Source organism: Lates calcarifer, unplaced genomic scaffold, assembly GCF_001640805.2.
Source record: "Lates calcarifer isolate ASB-BC8 unplaced genomic scaffold, TLL_Latcal_v3 _unitig_1103_quiver_824, whole genome shotgun sequence".
NCBI lineage: Eukaryota > Metazoa > Chordata > Actinopteri > Centropomidae > Lates > Lates calcarifer.
The window spans coordinates 1-18,882 of record NW_026115289.1 but is presented as its reverse complement, the minus strand read 5'-3'; the positions used below and the strand labels follow the sequence as shown (position 1 = coordinate 18,882).

Sequence of the window (18,882 nt, the reverse complement as noted above, 5' to 3'; positions counted from 1 at the left end):
TTTGTTTTGCATGTGTACAAAGGGACTTGTCTTCTGTTGATGCACGGACCAGGAAGTTATCTAATGACATGCACACCCAAAACGAACATGTTTTGACATGCAAACAGCTGTACTGAGAAAAACACCACAACCTCACCACACAAAATTTGTCAAAGTTAGAACCACTATACGTCAATATCAAGACCCTGAGAAAATTCAGTTCAGTTCACCCAAATTACAAGAGAACAAGCTATATTTTTCCACAAGTGGTTGTTTGCTAAGTAGTTCATTTCAGTTTTATCTGATTTCCCTCTCAGCTGTATTTTACAGGAACTACAGTTCTCTGAAGAAATGGTGCCTTTAAAAACTGTCCTCCATCTGCAGCTTACTTATGAAATACTCATATAACTGCATCATTTTTTCATAGTGGCTGTGTTATAATGAAGTTGGTTTCATAGTGAGGGTGCAGTCACCCCAGCCAGCCTATAAGTATAATAATTATTAATTAATTAGGCTATAATTATAATAACTATATAATTGGGAGGCAACAGTTACTATAAAAGCGTATCCAGTATCCAGAGCACCAGAGGAGTGGATTAACTTGAGTTCAAAAGTGGAAAAACATTTCAAAGGTGGTGGTTATGATGATTTATGGTTCATTAAGTCAGGTTCTAGTGAAGATAATACGGTTATGTTTCCTAAAAAGAGTATTTCATGTGGATTAATGTGCTTTAAAAGCAAAACTAAAATTAAATTATATTAAAGCCAACAGCACCTCATCATTAGATCTTTAACTGTAATTTACTCCCTTGCAGGGCTTGTCCAGCCAGTTTCACTGCAAATATCTCTCCATTATATCATGAACAACAGCACAACCCCAGAAAATTCAAATAATTTCAGAATTTATTCTGGTCATAGAAAATATGACAATTTGGGATTTTAAATAAAAATAAAAATAAACAGAGAGCACAGCAATGTCTGTGAACAACATCAACACACTATATACTACTGACACACAAGTGTAAAGTCAATGTGGCATCGCAGTGAACAAGTGAGAATACCAATTTTTTAATATGTGGCTTTTATAGTATGTTCACATCAATATTCCTGTATTCAGAGTCTATCTCTTATTTCCTTACTGGGAAATAAGGGAAAACATTTTAGAAAATTTAGCATGCATTTTATATGCTCTTCATAGTTTAGTTCTACTTCTAGAGCAAACTCAACACTGAATGCCTACAGTGCATCTGCTGCTATGTGAAGCTACATTAATGTAACAGCATGTCAGTGTGTGAACAATTTCATGTACTTTTTTTTCCTCATTATGTATTGACTTAAGCCAAATGTTGAAATAAAGTGAAATGCCTCAGAGTACTGTGAACTCAGCACCATTAAATAAAAAAAACAATGCACAAATAGGTTCTCAAAGCCCTTAAACAAAAAACTTGAAATTAATAAACTATACACATTCAAACTACATTAGTGAGTGGCATGAAACTGATGTTTGTGAATTCACAGCTATAAGCACTAGACGTTTATGAACACAACTGGTAAATATAGGCATGCTAAAATATTACATCATACAGCAAAGGCATAGTTCTTAGGCACAGATAAATAGTTTTTACTTATTTCCCTTTAGCTCTGAACCTCCTCAGGGTTGCATTTAAGTACAGATACTTAATTACATTTTACATTTTTGATTCAGAAAATGTAAAATGTACCTGCTTAGTCATTAAATACTCCAGCTACATGTGAGTCATTGTATATAACAATCATTTGTTGACACTAACATCTATAGCTACAACAGTAGAAACAATGGCATTGTGATAATGAATACAATCATTTAAATTCAGAGGGTAGATTAAGGACCGTCATGTTGTTAGCAGCGCTTACTGGAATTTCAGTGGTGCAAGGTTTGTATTAAAAGACTAAAAATTCAAGTTCACAGGTCAGGAGATGTTGAGTCACCTGTCAACCCAGAGAGTGCTGCTTCTTCAGGCTGTCTGAGCGCTTTACTCTCTCCTCAGGGGTCTTTCTGTACCAGCTCCTGAGAGGAAACAGCCAGTGTCATGCTGTGATGACTTTAAAGACATCAGTTAAACTTTAAATCATAAGTTCATGTACACTGTTGCTTTTAGCAAGAGGTGATTAAAATAGCTGGAATTACAGGTCATTATTAATGACTGATGTGCAAGTTAGGAAAGCATGATCTGTTGAAAGTTTAATGCACAGCGTCTGACATGAGTATTGGCATTGTAAATGAGGACAGGAGCAAAAAAGATAGTGATATAGTAGCAACATTTTCTCAGTAGTGGAGTACAGAGTGTCTATCCTCATAAATTGCACATCGCAATTAAGCATTATGACACACAATATAAGTATGCACAGTACAAGTATAAACTCACCCCTGACGGTTCAGCTGGCCTGGGACAGGAGAATTTTGGCATTGGCTTGGCTTCAGAACTCTAAAAGGAAAAACAGCAATGTATTTACAAAGCTGATTTTCTCGGGGCAATGAACACATTCAGTATCAGTATCAGTATCAAGCACACTACCAGAAAATGTTAAGCACAAAATAAATTTTAAAAAGAAGAAAGAAACAAAATCCCACAGCTGTGTATAACACCTGTTGGTAGTTGGGCTTTTTGGCTTCTGCTGCATCTTCCTGGCCTGCGCTGGAGATTCACCAACTCTGAAGGAAATACACACAATAAAAACACAGCTGATCACTGGATCTCATCATCAAAAATATTAATGTCTAAAGACAGATCTCATACACTATGGAGGGCTCTGTCCTCTTTCATTCTTACCTCTTTTTCCTGTCAAGAGACCTCTGTGTAGCAGCAGACAGAACCACTCTCTCCTTGGGGCACTTGGTTTTCTCCTGCAGGTTCGACACAATGAGGAAAGAACAGAGTTTGGCATAATGGCATAAGACAAAGCATGTTATAAGGCTGCAGTAAACACAACACAGATTGTTTTCAAGTTCATAGTGAGAGACAAGAGAGTGAAAATGTGTCTGAACCTTCCTCTCAAGTTTTTCTTGAAAAGAAGATGATTAAATACAGCTATGATTGATTATTGGCCTGTATTTTCAGGTTACCATGTCTCGCAGCCTCCTCTCTGTCCGGAGCTCCCTGTCCTGCTGCAGCAATGCTAATCGATCCCCCAGAGGCATTTCAAAGAAGATGTCATGGATGTCATACAGGGCTGCACGTAACTGAGGGACAAAAGATATAGATGCATTTAATCACAAAGAAAGACCGACCTCTGCTGTCTGTGGACAGTAACACATTCATACCTGGGCTTTAACTCTCTCCTGCAGTGAGAGATCTTGTGCTGAGAGGGTGCATTTCTTCTGTGGAGCTTCAGTCTGGAATGAACGGATGAACTCCTGTGTATCCTATGGACACACACATATATAGTGCACATTCAGAAACATACAGTTTTTCTCCCAGTCACTAACACGACTCATTAATTTATATATTCAGTAACTCTTATTACACTCACATTGGGGTTTTGACAGATAAGTGTGTGTGGTTTTTTTGTGTGTAATCTCACCACAATGGTCTGGCGCAGGTGTTTGACCTTCTCTGTTTTGAGCAGTCGGCGAGTGAGGAAGCCACGAGTGATGGCGCCAATTCGACAGAAAGCCCTCTGCTGCTCTGCTGTCAGAACCTGAAAATCACAACAAGGATGCAAGAAGATGGAAATGTGAGGACTGGAACACAGAGAGGTTTCTAAAAATAAAGGTCAGTCTAGTGTATAAACACACTCAGTCATGCCTGAATAACATGGATCTGCCTGATACACTCTGCAAATATTGGTTTTCATTCACCTACAATGTGATGGTACTCAGTTGAGGGATTAATTGCACATTATGTTAGCAGTGTTTAGAATCTCACTTAAAAAGAAAAGTCTGTCTCTGTCACACTATCTGAGGCAGCAGACCCTGCACATATTTTGCATGAATTGCCAGTGACAGCACTGTTAAGAATCATTTGAAAAGCCACTTTGAAATGTGCAACAGGGTCAGAAATTTTGATTTGCATCCATGGAAACCATTGAGGTCAGAGGTTGGATTTTATATCCTTGTAAACTTGACAACGGTGAACATGTCACAATGAGTGTGACAGAAGTCTACGAGGGTTCAGTCGATAAATTCACAAGCTGACATTTGGATTTGGCCACGCACTCACACATTCACTCTTGTCTTTTAGATTGTACCCACCAGACTTTGCCTTGCTCGAGGTTTGCTAGCTGTCCAAGTGGGGCCCCACAGATAAGCTGGAGGCTGGACAGAAGGAGAGCACACGCTGGAACTGACAGGACTGGGAAAACCTGGAGAGAGTAACAGATCATTTCAATTTAAACATACTGATAAAACAGGCACCATATGCACTGTACAGGCTCTTTAGCAGTTACTGCTGTTTTGCTTAGATTATGCCATTACTTCAGTTAATAATGTGCTATCATTTCTATGCATAAGAAAACATGGCATATATATATCGTCCAGAATATCTCAGTATACAATAATATCTCTATAACAAATGTAAAATAGATAGATTCCATCATCTCTATTACAGTCTCAGATTAAATATGCTTTCTGCTTCTTCCTCCTGCCATAATTACTGACTTGCTCTGTGTATGGCTGTAATAACCGTAATAAAACTTATCAGGTCCTTTACTGAGATATATAACCACAGTACAACCATTATTGTCCTATCCTTAACTGAAATAGAGTCCACTCACATTACACTGTGAGTGTCAAAGTCCTGTTTTATTACAGTATTTAGTTACCATTTGATATTTATAGCTCTGATGAGGTTAAATTCCTACAAAATTATAGTTTTATCTTGTTTAAATGTTTAATAAGTTAATGAACTACAATACTTATCTGTCTCTGAGTATGCAGACTTTTGTCGCCACTAATTTACACTCTCCAATATGGTAATAAATGAGCATGGTGAAGTGGTACCTATACTGTGTCCGGGTGATCGCTCTGAAGGTGTGTGGACAGGGCTTAGTCCTGGGCAGGAGGGGCTCACAACAGGACAGCTGTCACTCATAGACCTACACTTCCACCCACAAGCATCCCCACTCAGAGGCCGCACACAGCCCTGCTCCTTCAGCCTTCTCTCTGTCTCTTCAAGCTCCTAAACACATGCATGTACAAGTACACACACACACATGTCACTACTTACTTATTTCATTCACATGCACAATTTAAAAAACATAAAACCACAAAGTACAACATTGTCTCTTTTGCTATGTAACAAACTTTTTCTGTCATCTACTTCTATGTACAATAGATATTATGTTATTCCATATGCTGACCAGACGGAGGCGCTGTTGCTCTTTCTCCTGCTCAGCCAGGAGCAGTGACATCTGCAAGGCATGCTCCTCCTCCAGACGCCTTTGCATGTCCTCTAGAGCCTGCGCTCGCCTCTGGGTCTCCTCTGGCAATGTGCACAAACAAACACATGTAAAAAAATTTCAAGTTTTTTATCACTTTCCTTCACTATCTCTCTATCCTACAATAATTAACCTAAAAGCTGCAGTGGGAGAAACAGTGATCTCAGTGGAAATGACTAAAATTAACTGTGTAGATTTTAGTAAATACAGTATGAGAGAGACTCACCTGTGTTGCTGGCCTGTGTTTCAGGTGCATTTCTGAGGACTGCTGGTGTGATCCTTCCATTGTTTGGCCCCTGGTGATCGTCAGGTTCCACCCTGAGTGTGACCTGAGGCAAGTCAGGAGTCACACGGGGCCTCAGCAGAGATAGTGAAGGATTCTCTACCTCATACGACTGGTTTAAAGGAGCTGCAGGGGTGCGCCGACTTGGAGCCAACCATGTAACTCCTGCCATGAAGCGAGGCACTCTTTCCTGGCTGCGGTCTATGTGCTCAACTCCAGAGGGGTAGGTGTTCAACTGGCTGTCCAGGGTGTGGCAGCGCCGGCGAAAACCTGCAGCCAGGTGGTCATGGTGTCCCATCGGGCTGGGCACTGAGGCACTAATGGGACTACAGGCCTCGCGCACTGGACTGGTTCCACAGTGACTGGATCGACGATTGCCACTCCTGCTAGCACCTTCATTCCCCACTGAGCCCCAGTGACCAGAGGACTTTATGACTCCTGCGAGAGCTTCTCCCCAATCTGCCATGCTCGCACCTTCCCCTGACCTTCCTGGGCTTCGGGGTATAAGGTCTGCTGGGCCAATCGGAAATGAAATATGGATGTTGCCCGTAGATACTGGGCGTGGTCTGCGTCTCCGTGCACGGGGACTAATGCCAGACTCAGGACTGGGGAGACGAACATACCGGTCGGGTAGAGTAGGAGAGAGGCAGCCAGACTGTTGGACACTGGGGTCATACGGAGTTTGGTGCTGGATCTGAGGTGTGCCAATAGGACTATGATGCAGACTGAATCCAAATTCAACGCCTGTGTCCCCCACAGGACTACAGCTCTTATTCTCCTTGTCAGAAACCACCTCAGACGGGGCAGTCCGGGTGACTGTGTGGACAACTTTTGACCCCTGCTGACTCTGCTCTCTCTTCACATACTCTCTTGATCTCTTAAGAAGGCTGTCCAAACTAATGTCCTCTTCCTCCTCCTCCTCTTCCTCATCACTTTTCTCTTCTTTGTCCACCTTCATTTCCTCCACTGCCTTGAAGCCATTGAGGGTGGGGGTCTCAGAGCAGGGAGTGGCAGGTCGATCATTTGTCTGAAGCCCACATCCAGGGTCTCTGGGAAGTCCAGGTGAGTCAGTGACCAGGGTGTAGCCACTGACTGTCGCAGATTTAGAAACGGGCAGCTTGTCAACCTCGTCACTCTGTAGCTTCTGTGTGTGTGTCTGTGCAAAGATAATATGTGATGATGATGAATCATCAAATAATTGTAACAATGATGAGCGACCAGCTGATGGTATTATTTGCCCTATTTCACAAAAACTGAATTGGTATAAAGCAGTTCATTCATTTCTCTGACATATAAACAATAACAGAAAAAAAATCAGATAGTCTAGTGTTGGTTCTTCACTAAATGTCAGGTCCCTAAACTATAAAGTCATGAGTCAAGATACTGAATGTTTGCATGGTATATTTCCACTTGTGTCATCACCTGAGACTGAAACAACTGACATTTATCCTAGTGTTTTAATAAACACATCAATCTGGATTGTTATACCAGACCAATCATGTTGATTCAAAGACCTGAAATTTCATTACTAGATCAGATTTGCAAGTGAACAATATTGCTACGAATGTCGAGTTGACAAAATAGGGCCATCATCAGGTAAAAATAGCACAGCCTACTGGAGAAAGTGTTGAGTCAGACAACTTGTATTCAAGACTGCAAATGTCACTAGAGATTCTGGGACAGCCTGTAATTCAGTTTTTGTGCTATATTGTGGGACTGACACACAGACCTATTTCATATTAACTTTTAGATGATGCTTTCCAATAAAGCGATATAATGTTTTATTTTCTGAACAGACAGTAATAATTCATTCATAAAAGTCATTTCATAAAACATGTAAAATTTCTTTTTCCACTAGATCCCCCCTACCAGACCACAACCATGGTAGGACCATACTGTGCTACTGACCTGAGCTTGATCCAGAATGTCCTGAACTCGGGCCAAAAGCTTGTTCCTCTGCTGGTTCTGCCTGTCCAGCTCCTGCTGGACCGCCCTCTGTCTGTGGCCGCACATCTCCCTGCGCTGCTCTGCACTCAACTAGGAAAGGAACATATACACTACTCACAGATTCAACCTGTACCTTTTGAGCTAAAATTTCCCACCTCACAGACTCACTCACAATGTCATACACATGAGAAGAGACTGGTCAAGAACTCTTTCTGATGTGGTTTCCAATATACAAAATGTATTTAATGATATTTTTCTGTTACTAGTAACACATTCACATTTATTTCAGTACATGTTTGTGTTTGTTTGTGCAGGAAAGAAATCTTCCGCTGGCCTCTCACTGGCCTCTCCACCACCTGGCTATTCCTGAAAACTAATTTTGTCAGCAGTCACTGGCAGATGGATTCTCCTGACTAACATCAAACAGCCTTGATGTTCCATCTTCATCAATTATCTTCTGTCTCTTCTCGATGCCAACTGCTGATCTAATTGGGACTAGTCAGTCCACATGTTTAAGCTACATCATGTAGGTCTCACAAAGAGATAAGTGTTTTTCTCTGAATCTTTAATTTAATTTGAACTGTGTGAGTTTGTACAGTATCTCTATGCACATCTGTGTTTTATGGCAGAAATCTGTATCATAACATCCCTCTCATTGTTACCGTACCTGAAAAGTGTAATCCATACTTCCTGTTGCTATGCATCATAGAGATACACAACAACAGGATAGTGGCAGATATACAGACTCTCTAGGGAAACCAACCAAACATTTTGTCAGTAAAAAGCAGAGCCATCTTAGTAGCAGCAAATTACTTGCTCTGGATATCAAACCACCTGGAAACCTCTTAGGTTGATATGGCTTCTGTCTACTTTTGATGAATAAGCTTCAAATGGTTTGGCCAAATCTTGTGTTGTCCCTTTAGCATGCCTGTTTATTTCCTCCTTACCAGTGGCGAAAGCACAGCTCTTCCATGAAAGCAGATGACAGAGCGAGCCTTCAGGGAACACAGTGGCTCACATGTTGTCTTCTTGAATTTCCCCTCCTCCTGCAGTATGGCCAAACTCCGCAGGCAAAACTCCTCATAGCTTTCCATCTCTGGACACCCACACATCCACAGTCTGAATAGGAGACACGCACCATGTAGCCTCGTCACCCAGCTGTTAGATTAAACGGAGAGTGTTGAATTAGATGGGCACCCACAAGTCAGTGGACATGAGAGCTCGAACTGCCCTGGGTGTGGATCACTAGAGGAATCCATCTGGGATCATAAGTGAGAGAGCAGGATAAATCGCCTCCAACAAAAGAGGCTCTGTCTGCCCTTAGTGTTTTTATCACACTCATCACATTCCTGCCATTCCTTTCTATCAGACCTTGCTGATGACTGACTTCCATTTCCGTGTCTCATGGAAATGGATGGAACAGTCAATCAATACAGTTTCTATTTCTGAAATGTCTATCAGCAAATGGATAGTAAGTCCATGCAGAGACAGGTAGTGTAACACAGGGCGTTAGCCTAAGCGCACAGATGTTGTATAGATGAAATTATACGGTGTTTTTTTTTTTTTTTTTACTATTATTATCAAAACTGCTTTGTGATAGGTGCTGTCAAAACGCAGTCTATTAATATATTAAAATTAACATCAGTAGGTTATATTTTAATTCAACTCGGTGTCCTTACGATGCTGCCAGTATAATCCAGTGGTCTGTGGTCTGCAGTCGCCTAATTATCACAGTAGCTACCCCACATTGATTGATCACAGCCTAGTGACAGCACGTAGAGGTGGGAGTCATTTTCTTTTTGTGCTCAGCTATTACAGAACAAGCTTTATACCGGCAGATTTGAAGGTGTAATCTAGGAAATACTCGATTTTACGGTCTCTTTTAAGCCAGAAAGACGCTTTAGTACAGCTCTACCTTGGTAGAATGACTGCTATTACTCGTTGCCATTTTCTTACCTTCACAGTATAAAAAAAGCGATTTCTCCTTTCCTTTCTACCGATGGTGAGTGTTAGACACTGACAAATGTCGCAGGGAGGCAACAAAGTGGCGGCTATAACGTGGACCTTATATTTCCCCTCTCAATCTCGGGTTGCCCATCATCTTCATCATCCTCATTTTCAACTCTTCCGGGCTCCAACAGCGCCTCCTAGCAACAGCACGCGGGCCACGTTCCAATAAGATCTACGTTACCTGTTCACGTCGCCTTCCCGGAAGATTCCATCGTCAACAATTTCATTCACGCGCGGATAAAGAAATAATTCTAGAATATTCTATAGAATAATTTCTTCGACTGCTGTGACCACGCCTGGCGGGAAAAAGGTTTGTGCGGAAACTACAGAGAAAAGCATTGAAGGGTGAAACGGTAAGAAAAATGGAACGAGATCTTTTACATCGAACCATTACCATTTACATCGAAAATCACCCCATTTGTGACAGATTAAAAAGGTAACGCTTTACTTTAAGTCCCCCTATTTAGCATTTTATGTTTACTGTTTGCTGTATTTTTTGTTATACTGTATAAACATTTCAATTATAACACACTGTAATGTAGTTGTAAGTGGCTATAATTACATTTTTTAATTTTGCTCATGTAATGTTATTCAAATTTTTTTAAGGATGTGAATTCTACCCATTAAATTATTTTCTTGTGTTATACTTTGATGGCTTCCCTTTTTCTTTTCTTTTTTAAAGAAACAGATAGACCCAATAACGTGAACAATATATCATCTTTGATTTATTAGTTTTAGATATGTTACAAGTGCCTGTAAACTGGGATGGTTGTAACTGAGACTGATGGATTACCAACTGGGTAAACTGGACCCCAGTCTCCCAGGGGCTTTAAGTCCCATGTTTAGCCCAGTCAACTAAGGTGAGTCTTGCATTAATAGGCAATTTTGTTTCTCTGTTTTGTAGAGGAGCCTGATGTCTAGATCAAATCTTTATAGTTTTCATATTATGTTGTGGTTACACGATGTGTCAATCTATATCAGACATGACCTATATCAGACTGTGTCTCTGTAGCCAAGTTGTGCTGATTTGCATTTGTTAATTATTATTTGGACTAAGGGATCTTTTGGCTGCTGATACACCACTGCTCTGACACACAGTGTGTTCTACAATGGGAAAATATTTCCCCTATTTAATTGTAAAAATATATTACAGATGCTACCTGTATTTTACACTGCTGAATGTTGAAGCCTTCTGCAGATATACCCACCATTAAAAATCTTTCAGTGATGTCTTTATTATAATGACACTCAAAAATACAGTATCATGACAACAAGCCATCACAGAATCAGTAGCAAGCAAAATTATGTTTTCACAACTCCTCTCTTGAGTGCACAGGTGGACCTGAACGTCTAGGCTGAGCAATGCGCACGTTTTCCTTGTTGTCCTGAAGCAGAGCGTCAATGTCATTGTCTGTAAAACTGCTTTTGGAAACCTGTCACAAGAGTTAAACAATGTTAGTTCTCACAGGAGCAATTTACTCTAATCAGATAGATATTTATGTTCATACTAAAACATTCAGCATTATATACAGCCTACCTCAAAAGATTGGCGTTTCACCCCTGCGCATGCTGGGGACTGCTCATAGCACAGGACTATCTCCAGATTCTTTGGTTCTTTATTCACCAGAGCTGCATGAAACTTGGCATAATAAGAATCTGGATGGGGATTCAAGAATAGAGCATTAATTAGACTGTAGAGATTAAACTACTCTGTAAACCCAGTGCTGTTTCATTCCTTACCTAACAAATGATTGCAGGAGGAGGTCAATTTGTCCCTAGTGATATGATCATGTTTGTAGGACAGCAGTTTCTGACACACACCGCCACTGATGAGGTTCTCAACTACTGTCTGTCTGCTCTCAGCTGGGGCTTCCTTCATAGCTTTCTCAATCTCTGGAGGGCAGAATGCATATGTTTTTATTTACTTTCTATGTCTTAAAGAAAATACAAAGTCATATGAGAAACATGTAGCACTGTGTCATAAAAAAACAAGTCAAAGCAAGTGTCACTTAAGTGATAATTTGGTGCACTGATTCTTTCCCTTAGGCATGTTGAATAGTTATCCACCATACCTTGAGCTGCTGTTAGACAACTTTCACAGTAGGTGTCTGTAAAAAAGAGAGCAGTCAATCCAACAGAAACCAAGACTAGCCAAACAACCAATACTATTATGACTGGTTAAACCAAGCTAACATGTTTCATTTACTTACAGCGATCTGTATCTTTAGGCTGCACAGGAAGAAGGTAGCACACACATGTTACAAAAATTACAATTTTCATAGTTAGTAAATGTAGACCAAACATGTACACTGTGAACAGCTTTCTACACAGAAAGAGATGAATAGTCATAGCACTGAACTGTGCACAAGTTAAAATCATCTTCCCTTTCACATAATGTGGTCACGTGATCTCAGGGACAATAGGATCACATCACCGTCATTCCACAAATGACAGGTGTCCAGTTTTTCAGGTTTCCTCTGACTGCCTAAAAATACTGCTAAGAGGCTGAGTGGTTGTTGGTCTTTGAACAGGGGTCTCAAAGTACTGTGAACACACAGTTTACCACTGTACATCATCTTTCACAGTCTTGACAGACACATAGAATAAAACAAGCAGACTTAAGAGACAGTATTAGGAGTGAAAAATTATGGGAAAATATATAGCACAGCAGTTGACACCCTCTTGAACCTTGTTTGGAATTCAAGTTTTTTTTTTCTTTATTTTAAAGAGCAGGTTGAACAGGTAAAAAAACAAGCAGAGCAAAAAAATCTGTTCACATGGTAAGTAATCCTGGTGAAATAAGCCAAGCCAATAAAATAACGGGGAAAAGACAAAAGAAAATAAGGGTACAAAGTATAAATAAAATACCACATAAATGCAATGTAAATTTTCAATTTTCATTGTAAATAAGTGGGAATAGTTTCTGTTGTGTTTCTTTCTTTATATATGGTAAAAAGTGGGACCAAACGTCATAAAGCCTCCATTCATAGAGCCTTCTTAATTATTAGTTCTTGCAATTAAAGATTCAAAAACTTTGGGATAGTAGTTGTGTATAATTCTGTAATTTAATGAGTAGATTACTGCCAGTTACAGTAATTTGTTGCATGTAATCAAAGGAAAACTGTATATTTGTTTTTAGCACTGAGATATTCTAAGCATGAACATGATCAAAGTTGAGTTGTAAATAAGAGAGAGTCAGGAAATCAATTTTCTTCAGTGCTTTATTTCTCTCAAATAATGAAATGAAATTCGTATTGATCTTAATTTTTCTAAAACTTTTTATAAACCTGTCAAGTTAGGAAACAAAGTCCTTGCCTTCTTTTTCTACTTTTTTTCCTCTTACTCTCTTTATCATTAGTAGTAGTAGTAATAGTAGTTGTGGTAGTGGTTTATATTTTTTATTTATTCAGTTAGTTGTTTTTGTCAGTGGCCACTAAGCGGCGCTGTCTTATATGGAAACCTAGTTTCACGGCGTTTTGACAGGTTCCATATATGGTCATTTTTACCATATAAGGACTAGCGTATGTGACGTTGTGGTCACAACGGAAAATATGACCGTGTGCGGGAAAGGCGAACGTTGGAGCAAGGTCCTCTTTTTCAGGGGAGTCAGTGTGGAACAGTTTGTTAAGTTTTAACCAGCTTGGATGTAACTGTCTACAGTATAAACCAATTTGCCAGTCAGTAGCGTTTACCCTCAACAGTCCGCAGTCGGAGTCAACATGTGAGTGGTCTAAACTTTTGTGCTGATAATTGCGACAATTAAATTCACGTGCGGTATCCCGAACTGTCACTAGAAGCTACATGTTTTCCAGTGTTGCACTTTGTGATACTATCCTTATCGTTTACCGCATTTTTGGGGAACACGTACGTGTTGTATCTATCTTATCTACAAAGGTGCAGAGGAGTCTTATCTACAGAGGTTTTCCTGTTAAGAAGCATATGAACATAAAGGAGAAGGCTAAAGACTAACTTGAGCATTTGTTTTCCTGACGAGTGCAGTAGTAAGAGGCAAGGTAAGCCACTTCTTTAAATAATGGTCATTTTGGAGAGATTGTCTATGAATTAGAGGAACACACCATTTTTACCACCTGCAATAATGAGGTGGGTTACATTTAAGTGCAGGCAGTCATATTTTAACTGACACCTCCTGTCTGCTGTAGCTATTTCCTTGAATTTCAAGTGAAGGAAGAACATCCATGCGAGGCGAGGGGCTTCATCCCTTCTCACTTCCGTTTTTGCAAAAATCCGTCCGCGCATTTCAGGTTCGCCTGTGTACTTCTTCAGCATGCACGTGTGTATATGTAAACGGTGATTAGGACTGTCCTGCCTACATTTACACCATTACCTGCTGTTTTGCATGTGGAAAATGTTTCCCTCTGTCATTGGTTCTTCTAGACACAGAGGACCGGCTTGAAGAAGGCGGGTATTGTCAAACTTATCAGCATGACAGCTAATAAATGGCAACGTTTTTATAGATGTCTTATCTAGACCAAAGCAGGGTGTGAACAATCCTATTGTTTACTCTTTGGCTGAGGGACAGCCCGCCTTCTGCCGTTGACGTCCAAAGGTCCCATTGAGATTGGATTCAAAGTCCATCTAAGTGAAGTGTACAGACTGCCGTCCAGCAGGTGGCGCCTCACCCAATCCCCTATGTGCCCTCAGTTCAATTATAGAATTTAGATTTAGGTATCAATAATCTCTCTTTATGCCGTGTGGGGAAAAAAATCTGGTGTCAGATATCAGTAATGGAATACACCTAAATACACCTATAAAATTGTAAACTACAAAACCTGAGTATAAATGTACTTACTCTCCACCACTGGTTTTTGCTCTTCTTTGTCATTCTTTCGCTATTTTGCAATTTAACCATCGCTATTTCTTTCAGCTCTGAACATGACTATTGCATACTGTCCAAGTTTCACCCTGTCCACATTGAGAGTTAAGGATAGAATGTGTCATGTGTGGTACAGATTGTCAGGCCCTCTGAGGCAACATGAATTAACCTGGCTTGTCCAGTTCTTTCTGGGAAACATTTGTCTGGGTAGTTTTTCCCCCCAGTATTTGTTTGTCACAGGCCAAATGTAGAGGTAATGAGGGTCTTAGCAGTGCGATTATTCTTGATCCGGATTTGATCGTAAAGGAGATTGTTTGATTTTGGCAAAATTATTAGCCTATTGGTAGGGAGTTTGAATCTGCCTGCAGTGTTTTAGTAATATTTATTTAAACATTCCCTGTGTGGGTTACCAGTGAATGGATTTATGCCAGCAGCTGTCTGGTAATATTTTCAGTTCCTTTTATCTTTTGGCCAAAAATGAAGCACTGTGTTGAAGAGAAAAGAAGCTTTGGGCACAGCATGTTCTGCAGCCTGTACTACCAGAGCCTGATGAAGTGCTGAGTGAAACATGTTGCTCTCGTCAGTGTTAATAGAAGATCTCTGAATGAATTATTCATATTCCAAATACATGTACATACATCTTGCATTTCCATGATATCAAGCACTGATGATCAGTGGTCTGGCTTTGTCTGTCTTCTCTCTGGTCTTTACCTGTTCCAGCAGCAGACTGTAGGGCCCAGGTTACAGTGTGAGCACTTCTGTAAAATGAATGTGAAGCTGGGTGTACCTGCAAAACAGAGAGTGTGCTCATTGGAATTTTGTTGGGAAAGAATTGTTAAATAATAATGGTACACTTTCTCAGTGCTTTCCTTTTTTCATGAAAAAATCCTTACCTAATGCATTTCCAGGTTTCCAACAGGAAATGTGTTAATGTGATAGTTGGTAACTTGAAAACAGGATGGGGTAGCTGGCACACAGTGGTCTTCTGTCTTACTCTGGCAACAAAAGGAAATCCTGGATTATCGGTCAACACTTGCAGACTGTTTTGAGTGATATAAGCACTGCATTACTCAATGTTTTTGTTTCCTAATTAACACATTTGTGAGCTGCGTTCATACATCTTTCATTGTGTTGTTTCACTCGACTTGACATCACTTTCACTGACTGAATAAATTGAGATAACAAATGACTTTTTCTAGCTAGATAGCTAATAGCTAAAACTGAGGCCAGTGTCCTCTATTTTGTATTTATTTTTGAGAACTGAGTGTACAGAGGAGAGAATATGAGAAATATCAAATCATTCCAATTATTTTACAGACTTTTCTTTTTGAGTCTGGTCAGAAGTTTCTGTGTGATAAAATCCTCACCACTGTATGTCCCTGCAATTACATATGGCAGAATGAGTGACTTTTCAAACGTGATCTTGTACTTTTATGATAACTGAGCAAAAACAGAAATTGAATATAGAAGTGTATTTTTTTAATATAGTATAATAAATAATGTAATCGGGGGTAAACATAAATGAACCCTCATGTTTTATTGGTAGAAGTACACTGGGGAGCTGTATCGTCAACTACTTAATTACATGCAATAATAATAGTGATAACGTCGCTCATGACGCCAGAAATGTCTTTTATAGTTGTTTGTGGTGACAGATGTGATGCAGGAACCTTCAGTATCGGTTGAATCCTCCGGGGGTTCAATGTCAACTTAAACAATAATGTGATTCCTCTCAGTGCGCGGAGCTCCAGCAGCAGTCCTATACATGCAGTTGCAGCAGTGCTGTTTTCCTCCAATAGATTTAAAGTGTGCGCCCTGGCCGACAATAGAGGGCCTGGGAGTGGGAGGATCAGCTCGGCAGCGATCCTTCTGGCTTTGTTACGCCCGGGAAGCCATTTTGGAAATCTGCTTGTTGTGCACTAGCATAACACTCACTAGCTACTTGCAAACTTTTAGATTTTTCTATTAGGAAAAATAACGTTTAGGATTTGTGGGTCCGCAGTGATTTATAACCTTTGGGTTTTCCGTGCGTCGGGATGCTGGCGGAAGTTTGCGCATCTCCCGTGACAGTAATGTGTGGATCTTGTTCCTTTGGATTACGCTCTTAAAGAATAACAACATACATGGACTCTAACCACGCGGGCAAGTTTACATACGGCGACAAATTACAGCCTCTAGGTTAATGTAGCTATAATTTTCATGTTGTGAATTAGGATTTATCAGGATTTATTTAATGTTTGCTGAGCTCCTTTACCACAGCTGTTTTGACAGCGAACGCAATCTCCAGGCCTTATTTTTAAATAGTGATTTTCACAGATTTACGATATTACCTGACATTTAATGTGTTATTACACATTAAAGAGGCCAGTGAGTGCGTGTTTTATTTTGTAAATGTCGGATGCACCTGTATGATAAGAAATAGGAATAGGCGTCGTTGCACAAGCCTGTAAGTCAGAGAATGACGGCGTTGACTAAATACATGGCGTCTAAATTTAGCACCGGGCAATGTGAGAATGTAACGGCTTATATGTCATTTGGCCGGACATTATGTGCAGTTATTATTAAACTAAATACGCGTTTCAGTCAGCACCAGTCTGAGACACAGTTTTGACAGTAGGTGGACTATAGTCACAGTTGTTTGTCCTCGCTCGTCGCAGGTGGTTTGCGTAGAGGAGCCAGCAAATCAAACGTGTGTGGTGAAATACAGGACTGTGGGAAAATGTGTCACTGTAGCATGTTTAGACTGTAGCTGTGTGTTTGTGCTGTGTCCTCATGGTCTGTTACTGTTCAGCCTGTCTCCTAAATGAAGAGCTCAAGCGTCACATGCTATAATATCACAAAAAAGAGAAACGACACAGTCATGTGCTGAAATAAAAGCTGCCGAACATACAGCAAATTGCTCTTTTATTGAGGACATGTGGTGAGACTATAGTTCAATTAGGTTGGGATGGTGAGCAGTGCTCTCTCTTATTCTCAGTCCATCCCGTTCTAGCTCAGCTGATGCACTGTAGGAGGTTGGTATTAAATTTTGGGAGTGCACACATTTGAGCACTTGCATCATGATTCATTTCACCAGTTGACAAGTTAAAAAAAGAAACTAATCCCAGCTGAGTTAAAGCAGTGCTCATGGCTTTTGGATATTTGTTTCCGTTTATCCCTCTTTTCGGCTGGATGCGGATTTAAAACGTGATTAAGATTATTGTAGAGATTTTGGTGGTGGGTTTTAGGAAAAGCCATCTTTTTTTTGTGCCGCTCCTTCTTTTTGCATCATCTCTGTTTTGAATGAATTGCTGAGTATAAGTTGGAGGAGGAGTTCCTTTTTAGCTCATGATAAGTGAGGAAGTTTTGGTCACATGGTAAGAGTGGTATGCAGCATGGCTCACGGCTTGTTAGGACCACATATGTAAAATCAAACTGCCAGGCACAGTTATTACATTGATATTACATAGAGAGTTAAACTGTATGAACTATAATCACCTCATGTAAATCTGCATTTCCAATACTGGCTGTAGTTTAATTGTATGATTTTGTGAGGATGTAGTTTGTAGTGTTGTTGAACTGCAGTGCATTACACAGAGGTGTTTTTGTCAGTGTAACCCAGTGTAATTCAACAGCATTACAAACTGCAGCCTCAAAAAAGGCAGAAGGTTGAATCAGCACCTCTCTAGGACAGTTTCATCAAAAACTGAACACTATAACCTTCATGAAGATAGGATTATTGCTGGACTTTTGTATTAGGTTGCATTAGGTTTAGATAGGTGTACCTGATAAACTGGCCAATAAACTGAGTGTATTATGGTAGCATAGTATTTACACAGCCTGTTATAAAGTAGGCTTTACTATGAGATGCTCAACCCTCAGGCTAGTTGTTTCCCGCCCATTGCCTATAACTCAGCTCCACCCCTTGCTGTTTTACTCGGTTTCATAATACTGCCATCTCTCTGTGTGGAGCTTACCCAAGCAGTCACTGTAGGAGTAGCTGTCGTTGTGAGGAGTCTGCTTAATACAAAGGAGAGAGAGAATCGTCCTGTCTCTACCAGCCATTCCTGTCAGTTGCCGCCTGTTTTCCGACCGGGAGAGAAGAGACAAGTCATTCATTACAGCTCCACTGGCGTCTGTGGCCTACGTCAACTACCGGCCAGAGCCAACATGCAGGAAGAGGTCGGGCAGCTCTCATCCACAGTAGCATTGTTGTGTTCCTGGGGAAAGGGAATGTCCAGCGGCTCTCATTAGGGCCTGCTGGGCTTTCTGACATGGTTGTACAATGTAGCAGTAACTGGTTGTTGTGTTTTCTTGGAGAGCAGCCCAGTGAATAGCACTAGAATTGATTCGGGTAGAGGCAGGGAATTTGCCAGTGCTGTATTGTATTTAATGTGTAGATGCGGCTCTGAATTTGTTTTTAAAATACAGCTGC

At 40.4% G+C, this 18,882-nt stretch overlaps 1 protein-coding gene across 2 annotated transcripts; it reads right to left on the bottom strand.

Annotated features, from left to right (window-relative positions):
- Positions 1-864: 864 nt before the first annotated feature.
- LOC108886315 (centriolar coiled-coil protein of 110 kDa) lies at positions 865-10,228 on the bottom strand. Of its 2 annotated transcripts, none has more exons than XM_051067085.1 (14): positions 9,581-10,228; positions 8,572-8,782; positions 7,586-7,714; positions 5,621-6,833; positions 5,317-5,438; positions 4,958-5,135; positions 4,211-4,320; positions 3,541-3,657; positions 3,281-3,382; positions 3,083-3,199; positions 2,790-2,863; positions 2,606-2,671; positions 2,385-2,444; positions 865-2,060 (listed from the first exon to the last, which is right to left on the bottom strand). In XM_051067085.1, exons 2-14 carry the CDS (start codon positions 8,734-8,736, stop codon positions 2,003-2,005), a joined length of 2,511 nt encoding a protein of 836 aa, XP_050923042.1. In that variant the 5' UTR covers positions 8,737-8,782; positions 9,581-10,228; the 3' UTR covers positions 865-2,002. The 2 variants fall into 2 exon arrangements, with proteins under 2 accessions (XP_050923042.1, XP_018536614.1); XM_018681098.2 differs by having other exon boundaries at positions 865-2,026; positions 9,581-10,222.
- Positions 10,229-18,882: the final 8,654 nt, after the last annotated feature.